Here is a 10,689-nt window from a genome sequence, read left to right as displayed (position 1 = left end):
TTATTTAACCCATGTAAAAGATATACATTAGGCATAAATTAGAATTAAATCACAGGAAAGAAAAGTTTTATTTCTCACCACAATTTTCACTTATGAATGTTTACAGAAGTTTTGAAGTTCTCTTCTGTTTATGTAGCCTCCTCCACAACTGGAAATCCAATTAGACTAGGCTAGGGAGTTCAGTTTTCACTTTAAGATAATTCTTAAGATAAACATTTTCTGAAGGTTTTGAGGTTGTCCCATCTCATGCCAAGAGGATTATAAATCCAATTCAGGTCTCTCTCTCTCTCTTTCTCTCTCTCTCTCTCTCTCTCTGAGTGTGCTTGTGAATGAATGCAGTAACACTTCACAGAACACTTTTATTATGAGTTTTTCAGAACAATTAAATAGGGGTCTTTGAGCTTTTGAAAGAGATGCTTTGTAATTCACAAATACCTTCACAAGCATTAAAGCAGCTGTGACCTTTGTAACATGTGAGGCTGCTTGTGCCTCTCACAGGCTGCCTGCCTCTCTGTGTGCCTGCACATGGCACAACCACTTCATTTCCCTGTCCAGAGGCAGTGTTGTCTGGTGAGAAAATTCTTGAAGCAGTTGGACAAGCTCTCCAGAGGAAATGGCTCCTTTAATGCCTTAAGAAAGGGTGTTTTATGTACACTAATAAGGAGGAAATGTATTGTACCTCCCACATTCATCCACTTTACTAGTACAACCATTGTGACAAAACAAATTATCCCTTGCTTTGGTTCAAATTTTCTAAAACACAAACACAAAACAGTTTGAGATAAGTAAAATTTGACTTAATGTCTGAGATCCCATTCATTATGGATTATGATAGCATGGCTTATTGTAATATGTCAAACTAGCTGAATGAGATTTATTCAGGAATAAAACTTGGTACTGTAGTGTGATGCGTGAAATAAAACTGACTTTTAAATTTGAAATACTAAGCAGGAATGCAACCAGATCAATGAACTTCAGTTTGTTTTTGCTGAAATGATGTTAGTTCTGTATCATTTGCATTTAAATAGTCATTGATTTCTAAGGGATTGAAATCTATCATAATTCATCAGGCAAACCTAGGGGCAGGATATTTTTTGCAATCTCAACAAATAATCCCAAAATTGGGTCATAATTATGATCAGAATTTCCATTGTTAAGCAAGGCAGTTGTCAGGTTGTGCCCCATTTTATGACATTTTTTGCCATGGTTGTTAAGTGAGTTACTGCAGTTGTTAAATGAATCATATGGTTAAGTGAACCCAGCTTCCCCCATTGACTTTGCTTGTTAGAAGCCATCTAGGAAGACTGCAAATTGCGATGTGCATGACCCCATAACACTGCGATCATAGTAAATATGTATTGGTTGCCAAGGGCCCAAATTTTGATCACATGATAATGGAGATGTTGTGATGATTGTAAATGCAAGGTCTGGTTATTTTCACTTCTCTTGTAACTTTGAATAGTTGCTGGACAAATAACTGTAAGTCAAGGATTGTCACACGCTTGCATGAGTGTGCATGAGCAAACTGGTAGCAAATTAAATGTAAACCCATTACTGCTTGAACCTAAATGTACAAGGTTCTGAACAAAAGACCATGTGAAAAAAAAACATTCAAAGTTCTCTGAACTTCTCAAAGAACAGTGAAATGCCATAAAAATAATAATTGCAAACTTTTGCTTTCTCTTCAATTCTCTCAGGATTTCTTGTTCTAAACCTCAATGGCTGCTGGGTAGGCTAATAATAGATTGTAAAGCTGAACTATGGCTTCTGGTCTATGGTTTCTGCTTATTCGAACTGATTAATGGGTCAGCTAGGAACTACGTGTTACCATTTAGACAACCCCGCTGTCAGGCAGGCAAGACTAAGAGATGAACCTGCAACCGATTTCAAGAAGTAATTCATATGGATAGATTGGAAAACAGGCCATCTTCACCTTAAGGCTGGAAAGAGCAACAGTTTAAAAACAGTAATCAGCCAGAAAATCGTTTTTTTTAGTTCTTTTTATGAAACTCATTAAATAGATTCCAAGGATCACCATCTTTGAATTTGAGGAGATTTATAAAGCATTTCAGTGTGTTGGACAATACCATTAAAGTATGGCAATTTGATATTTTAGGAGGATGAAGATAGAAGTCCATGTTTCACATTTTATGCCAGGTCGCAGGTCGCAGGTTTCCAAACAATTCCAGCATTCTAATACGAAGTATTTTTTGATGAGACAATCAAGACAACTTTTTCCGGAAACATTTACTTTTATTAGAACTGTTTGCACACAGTTTTAAACATGTACTCCAATGTTACAGTGCTCTATAAAAACAAAATTCTGCCAAATAAAGATCCACTCATGATAACAGCAGCACGTTACAGGTTGGGATTACTCAGCATTCCTTGATTTGGAGACCATCGACTTCACTGCCTGGATGATGGCGTCCTTATCGATGCCAAACAACTTGAGCAATTCATTCGGCTTCCCGCTTCTTGGCACATGAGAGACAGCCAAGCGACGGACCACAATCCCTGGTTCGCCAATCAGAGCAGCAGATACAGCTTCTCCAATGCCACCTAAAGAAGGAAGATGTAGAGAAGACGGTAAGTGAGGCGCGTACGTTTAGTAAGTAACTAAATAGTTAGTGACTTGTGACTTTTTCACACTTGCCACTGTCGCAGCATCTTCCCTATGGTCACGTGATCAAAATTCAGGCGCTTGGAAACTGACTCATATTTATGATGATTACAGTGTCCTGGGATCACGTGACCACCTTTTGCAAACTTCTGACAAGCAAACTCAATTGAAAAGCCAGATTTATTTAACAGCCATGTTACTAACTTAACAACTGTGGACGATTCACTTAACAAGTGTAGCAAGAAAGGCTGTAAAATGGGGCAAAACCCACTTTATAAATGTCTCAGTTAGCAACAGAAATTTTCAACGGTCATCGTAAGTTGAGGACTACCTATATTCGGTTGTCTTTCCTTTGAGGACTTTCTGTCTCAGGCAACCTTGTTGCAGTGTGGTAGAAGAGAGGCTGGACACTCATTATACAATGCATTTGAATAGTGAAGATGCTCCTTTTTTCATATTCCTACCCTCAAAATGACGCTATAGAGCACTGCACACCAGAACAACTAGACACAAGAACAGTTTATTCCCAAATGCCATCACTCTGCTAAACAAATAATTCCCTCAACACTGTCAAACTAGTTACTAAATCTGCACTACTATTAATCTTCTCATTGTTCCCATCACCAATCTCTTTCCACTTATGACTGTATGACTGTAACTTTGTTGCTTGTATCTTTACGATTTATATTGATATTGTTTCCTGATTGCTTATTTGTACCCTATGACTATCATTAAGTGTTATATCTTATGATTCTTGACGAACATATCTTTTCTTTTATGTACACTGAGAGCATATGCACCGAAGACAAATTCCTTGTGTATCCAATCACACTTGGCCAATAAAAAATTCTATTCTATTCAGTATTCCAGCCTACCTTCAGGGTAATGGTCCTCCACTGTGATAATTCTGCCTTTTGTTTCTCTTGCATTTTTGAGTATAGTTTCTGAATCCAGAGGCTTTATAGTAAATAGGTCAATCACTCTGATAACAATTTTTTCTGTAAATGAGGAATAAAAATACAGTCATGTAGTACAACACGTGCCTCACAAACTGCAAATCAGGAAACTTAATTTTTTTCAAAAATGTAAACATTCAACCACAAATGTCTTTAGCAAATTAATTATGAGATCTGAGGGAAGTACTGAATACCAAAAATAATCTTAAATGTATTTATATTTCTATTATCTTTCAAATATATAAATCAGATCTGTGTTTCTTCAACCTTTTGAAAGAGGATATTCGTATCTCCCAATTCTCACATCTCTCCAACTTTCATGTTTCCACTTTGTCCAGGGATTATACGACATAAAATCAGAGATGAGAAAGTCCCAATTTAATTGGCCATTTCATTGCAGTTTTCTATTGGAGCCTCTATGTTATAACAGCTTCTTCCTGAAGTCAGATTGGTACCAATCCTAATGATCTTCCACAGATAGTAAAAACAAAGTTTTCCACACAGCATTTGGGGGATGACAACACACCAAATTTATTAGTGTCATATATTATGGATTCCTGTATTGATTTGGTTTTAAACACTTTTTTGCTTTTCTAATACTATAGTTTGTAAACTCATTTAATTTGGATAGTGACATAGATTTTTCAATGTTGGCAAATGTTAAAATGTTTAAATTTTTGCACCTTTCTTCTACCATGAGCCCAGAATCCTGCTCTTAAACAAGTTGTCTGCAAAAAAGGTATAATGGTACCTGGTACATGTTTTAATTTTTTTTTATTGGTGTTGATTGAGAGTATTGTCTTTGTTTGTATGCAAATGGAATAATGAGGACTGACTCAAACTTCCCAATATGATATCATACGGGTTCAACAATTCTGATGTAACTGGGACTGCAGAGCATCTGGTTTTACAGGTTTGTATGCTTCAGTACCTTTTTCATGTTTTTAGTCACAAATGAAGTGGTACATGAAGCATTAATACAGTCTGTCACCATGCTAAGTATGAAACCCTAAATTTGAAACAAGTTTTTTACAATTTACAAATTGATGTTAAAAGGAAATATGCTTATTAATATTAGTTCAATCATAGTGTGCCGTAAAACAAACTTTCAAAAAATAGAAGGGAAGAAATGACATTACACAAATCCATTCTGCTACTAATAGTTAAGACTTGGGGACTTTTAATGCTACACAAGGTCTATAAATAGCTATAAAGAGGAACCTGGATCCAATGTCGTTATCCAGATTCCAAGATAAACACTAATAATTGCATCACACCTCCTGTTTCCCTTTTTAAAGCTTTAGAGATATCATATCTGGCTGCAAAAATGCAGGATAACAACTAGATAGGAGCAAAGTCATAAAAGTTTAACTCCTTGCTATCCTCTTGCATTACAGTCCATATAGCAGTTATATTTTATAACTCATTGTTGTTTTATATATATGTGTGTGTGTGTGTGTGTGTGTGTGTGTGTGTGTGTAGGTCTTTGGTTATTCGGGTTTTCTCCCGCATAAAATTGGAAGTGTCTTGGCGACGTTTCGACGAAGTCTCATTCGTCATCTTCAGGCTTCAGCTTCGTGCTTCTGGGAGCAATGTGTGATCGCAGCTGTTTCTTCCTTTTAACTGCTAGTGGGGGTTTGAACTGATTGGGTGGGAGCTTGGCTGTGCTCTGATTGGATGGTGGGTTTTTTGTGCTCTGATTGGCTGGGGGTGTGTCCTGTGTTGGTGGGGGCTTGGTTGTGCTCAGTTTAGTCTGTGTTGCAGGGGGATTTGAGCTGGTGAGCTGCATAGCTGTTGTTTGGCTTTGTGGTCGTGCTACATCTTCATAGTGGGTGTCAGTCTGCTGCATGTATGGATTGGAGGGGTTTGAAATGGCTAATGTTGCAGCTGCGGTCTGGCTTCTGGTCCTTGGTCGTGCTTCATGATCAGTGTGGGTTTGGGTCTGCTTTCTGGGTGGATGTGCGGTGGTGACATCCTGTGTGGACCTCGTGAGTGTGGGTCTGGTGTCATTCCTCGTGTTAGGGACTCGTTTGTCAATAAGGCGGGTTTCCAAATGGCTGGTAGGCGGAGGTGTCATCTCGTTTGTTCATGCTGTGTGGGCGTTTTCTATCTCAATGGCTTCTCTGATTATTCTGTTGTTAAAGTGTTCAGTTTTGGCGATAGTTCTGGTCTTTTTAAAGTCAATATCATGTCCTGTGACTTTAAAGTGTTGGACCAGGGAAGAAGTTGGTTCCTCTTTTTTGAATGAGTTCTTGTGTTCTTCAATGCGTGCACTTATTCTTCTGTTGGTTTGTCCAATGTATGTGGTGGGGCAGGCGGTGCATGGGATTTCATATACTCCTTGATTTTCTAACTCAATTTTGTCTTTGGGGTTTCTTAGGATGGTGGATATTTTTCTGTTTGTGCAGAATGCTGTCTTGATGTTGTGTTTGTGGAGGATCTTGCTGATTCTGTCTGTGGTGCCTTTTATATATGGGAGGAGGGCTGTGCCGTTTTCTTGTTCTCTGTCTTGGATTTTAGTGGGGGGTTCTTTTTGGATTAGCTTGGTAATCTTATTTGTTTGGAATCCAGATCCAGAACAACCAAAGACCTATATACAAACACCCGTGAAAACCTCAGAATACATATATACACACACACACACACACACACACACACACACATGCATACACACACACACACACACATACACACATATATACATACATATGTGTGTGTGTATGTGTGTGTGTTTAGTGGACCGTGTATTTATTTGGGTCAATACATTTTGCATACGATTCTGATAGTGATATTACCATTTAAATATACATAGTCATACTTTTTCAACTTTTAACATTTGTGTAAAGATAGTAATCATATGTTCTATTATAGTTCAGTTTACATAATATTGTTTTCCCAATTTCTACTTTCTACTTCTTTTTTCTAACACTTATTAGAATAACCACCTATTAAAAAGTATTCTATGTCTATCCATCATCTCTTGCCCTTCTTAAAATTTCAACTTATTAGGGTTTTTTTGCATTTTATATGATACCTGAAAATTCAAAATTTTCCAAGAGAGTTCTCTATAGTCACCTTTTTTAAGTTGTTCAGCTGCAGCTATTGCTTCATGCAGAGTCACTCCTGCCCCAATGACAGTAACCTGGTCGTCCTTACTCTTGAACACCACCTGGCAAGAACAACATGCAAACTGAAATTAGATATATTGTATGTTTAGGTAATTTGTTGCAGAGATGGTTAGTGCTGCAATGAAAGACACAATAATGACAGTCCTGTACAGGGTGGATAAAAATCAATGTTTTTTTAAAAAAAAATAAAAATCAGATTTTTAAAAAATTTAAATCAGATTTTTTAAAAAAAATAAATCAGATTTTTTTTATTTTTATCAAATTTATTTTAATAAAATACTTTTGGAGTAAAAATCTATATAAAAATATTTTTCTATTTAAGATACATTGATAACTTAGTTTATTCAGTATGAAATGGAGCTTAGTTATATAGCATGAGGCTGTATATTCTGCAATATTGGGACGGTTGGTGAGTCAACAGCAGATCAGGGGAGGAGCCGCAGTGGGACAGAGGTGACAATTGCTCTTTAAAAAGTACAATTTAAATCAAGTTGATTTAAATCAAGTTGATTTAAATCAAGCCTTTTTACTAGTGATTTAAATTTGTTTATTTATTTATTTATTTAATTTATATACTGCCCTTCTCCCGAAGGACTCAGGGCGGTTTACAGCCATGGTAAAAAGTACAAATCAAAAAGTTAAAAAAGCATTTAAAAACTAATTAAATTAAAGGCTGAAAGAATTATAATAAAACTATATTAAAACCCCACTAAAAAACTTCATTAAGCCAGCCCTGCACGATGGAACAGAAAGGTCTTTAGCTCGCGGCGAAAGGTCCGGAGATGAGGAAGTTGACGTATCCTCGGAGGCAGTTCATTCCAGAGGGCAGGAGCCCCCACAGAGAAGGCTCTCCCCCTGGGGGTTGCCAGTCTACATTGTTTGACCGATGGCACCCTGAGGAGACCCCCTCTATGGGAGCGCACGGGTTGATGGGAGGCTATTGGTAGCAGCAGGCGGTCTCGTAGATAACCCGGTCCTATGCCATGGAGCGCTTTAAAGGTGATAACCAACACCTTGAATTGCACCCGGAAGACCACTGGAAGCCAGTGCAGCTCGCGCAGGATAGGTGTTACATGGGAGCCTCGAGTTGCTCCCACTATTACCCGTGCAACCGCATTCTGAACCAGTTGGATAATAATGATTTAAATCAAATCCACCCTGTTCCTATAGTTCACTTATTTTGGTGACTTGTGAAATCACTCACCTTGGCATGTCCAACTTGAAAGTCTTCACCACTATCATAAATTACAGCATTTTCTGGGCGACTAGTTCTTATGAAGCATATGCCCTGTTTTTAAAAGGAACACAGTGTGAACTTTAAAGCCAATTGCAAGCTACAAATTTAAACCCAAAATTAAAAATACAAGCTAATTAAAATGGGGAATACATTCATGATTTTTCATTAAGTCTACTTCTTAGTTGTAATACTCTTATCTGAATCCATAGGAAAATTCATTTTCAGAAAAGACTCATTTACAGGAAGTCTTCAACTTATGATCACAATTGAGCCCAAAATTTATGTCGCTAAGTGACACATTGGTTAAGTGAATTTGCCCCATTTTACGACTTTACAGTAGTTAAGTGAATCATTGCAGTTGTTCAGTTAGCTACATGATTGTTAAGTGAATCTGGAATCTTCCCCATTGACTTTGCTTGTCAGAAGGTCACAAAAGGAGATCACGTGACACTACAATGGTCATAAATATGACACAGCTGCCAAGATTCTGAATTTTTATCATGGGGATGCTGCAATGACTGTAAGTGTGAAAAACAGTCACAGGTCACTTTTTCCAGTGCTGTTGCAACTTTGAACGGTCACTAAATGACCTGTTGTAAGTGGAGGACTACCTGTGCTCTTCAAATACAGATAGAGAATTTAAATTCAGAGGATCCCCAAGGTTATCATACTGATCTCAAACCTAAAAACTCATTACCCTGAGAATATTCTTCAAGGAAATCTGGGCAACCACTTCAAGAGATCTTACATAATTTACAAAAATTATCAAGATGGGGTTAACTGTTGCTATGGCAGAAAAACTGCTGCAATTGCTTAAAAGAGTTTCCCCCAAATGAGGAGATATAAATGAAAAATGTGAAACCTGAGGTTTTTAAGCTATCCTTTATAAAAGGCTTTGTTTACTTCATTAATGGCATGAGCACAATGGACCACAGCTTTATTAGCGCAAGAATTGCACTCCGGGGATCCTATCTCAGCTTAAGCAGATTGGATAGAATAAACTTTTTGCCTACTTCCTCCATCCTTTCACCAACTTCTCTTTTTACATACTAAAATAAGTAGGACTTTTTCTATTGATCAGTTGCTCTTGATGCCAAAACATGGAACCACCTAAATTCTTGAAGAAACTTTAAATTTCGTGATAGGCCCGTGATAGCTCAGGCTGGTAAGAAGCCTGTTATTAGAACACAGCAGCCTGCAATTACTGCAGGTTCAAGCCCGGCCCGAGGTTGACTCAGCCTTCCATCCTTTATAAGGTAGGTAAAATGAGGACCCAGATTGTTGGGGGGGGGGCAATAAGTTGACTTTGTAAATATACAAAGGTTGACTCAGCCTTCCATCCTTTATAAGGTAGGTAAAATGAGGACCCAGATTAAGTTGACTTTGTAAAAATATACAAATAGAATGAGACTATTGCCTTATACACTGTAAGCCGCCCTGAGTCTTCGGAGAAGGGCGGGGTATAAATGTAAACAAAAACAAAAAAAATAGAATGAGGCTATTGCCTTATACACTGTAAGCCGCCCTGAGTCTTCGGAGAAGGGCGGGATATAAATGTAAATTAAAAAAAAAATTGTCTTGTGCTAAGCATGACATATCATAAAGTAATTTCTCTGTTTAACAGAAAACTTCCAGATTAATTACAATGAATCAAGAAGAGGAAATGGATTGCTTCCAAAGGAACAAAGGGTGCATTATAAAGAAGGTGAGGAAGAGGAGGAAATATCAAGTTAAGCTTATACAGAGGAACTGCATAAATTTTTATTAGATCCTTGCTAAGGACATGACTCTGTTCTACTCTGTGGTTAATGTACACAGGCTCAAATTTGTGAAATGAAAACAATAGTAACAAATGTTTCCCAGTAATTGGCACCTAGGCGGTTGAACTCTTTTAGCCTTCAAGAAGATGTTCAGCTGATATTCTGTCAAAGTTAGCTTTCTTTTCAATCCAATTAAAATGTAAACTCAATACTGCTTACAGAATTTTAAGCAAGGTTTTGGAAAGGGTAGGGGAACCAGGGCCCTCTAAAAGTTGCTGACTACAACTCCCAGCTTCCCCAGTTTTGGCAATACTGGCTGGGAATGAGATTTAACAAAAGATTGCTCACATCTTCCTTACAGCAAAGAAAGTAAGAGTTCCTGACCTTTCTATTTGCAGCCAATTCTACCGCCTTTTCAGTGGCCACAGCATCACTAGGATAAAATACAGTTGAATTAGGAATGGCTCGGAACAGGGACAGATCCTCCAGTCCCATCTGTGAAGGCCCATCTTCACCTAGAAAGAGAAAGTTTGAAGATGTAACCATAAAATTGAGCAAATGCCTTTTCTGTGTACTTCTTAAAACTAACAAACAAAATTATCCAAAATAAATATAACACACTCACGGACCACCTTCCATCTTGTCGTTAAACTTGGACCCCTCTAAATAGCAAAGAAAGAAGATAGAGGTAAACTAAAAAGAAAGAAAACCTGGGTTAAAAAGAAAAATCAAGGATAAGGTAGCAGTAATAAAGCAAGCACAGTGGTGAAAAAGGAAATAAGAAGTAGTGTGTATGTAAACATCATGCACACAAGCACAGAATAAAATAAACATAATTGGAATGAAGAATTTAGAAATCTATCATAGCATCTCACTGAGATCATTTATAGGGAACATCAAAATCAAAGCAAAATTAACATATCCTATATTTTATCAAAAGTGGGTCTCAAAAATTAAAATCAACAGGAATGTACTGTTATATACA

The 10,689-nt window shown here is 37.4% G+C and overlaps 1 protein-coding gene across 1 annotated transcript in view; it reads right to left on the bottom strand.

Annotated features, from left to right (window-relative positions):
- Window positions 1-2,232: 2,232 nt before the first annotated feature.
- Window positions 2,233-10,689, bottom strand: part of TKT (transketolase) — a 33,294-nt gene continuing 24,837 nt past the window's right edge. Inside the window, exons 10-14 of the mRNA XM_058172881.1 lie at window positions 10,089-10,219; window positions 7,912-7,995; window positions 6,655-6,748; window positions 3,499-3,621; window positions 2,233-2,562 (exon numbers count right to left, since the gene is read on the bottom strand). Coding sequence (XP_058028864.1) covers window positions 2,375-2,562; window positions 3,499-3,621; window positions 6,655-6,748; window positions 7,912-7,995; window positions 10,089-10,219 — 620 coding nt within the window. The 3' untranslated portion in view covers window positions 2,233-2,374. The remainder of the gene's footprint in view (window positions 2,563-3,498; window positions 3,622-6,654; window positions 6,749-7,911; window positions 7,996-10,088; window positions 10,220-10,689) is intronic.

This window comes from Ahaetulla prasina, chromosome 2, assembly GCF_028640845.1.
Source record: "Ahaetulla prasina isolate Xishuangbanna chromosome 2, ASM2864084v1, whole genome shotgun sequence".
Classification (NCBI taxonomy): domain Eukaryota; kingdom Metazoa; phylum Chordata; class Lepidosauria; order Squamata; family Colubridae; genus Ahaetulla; species Ahaetulla prasina.
This window is presented reverse-complemented; position numbering and strand designations above follow the sequence as displayed.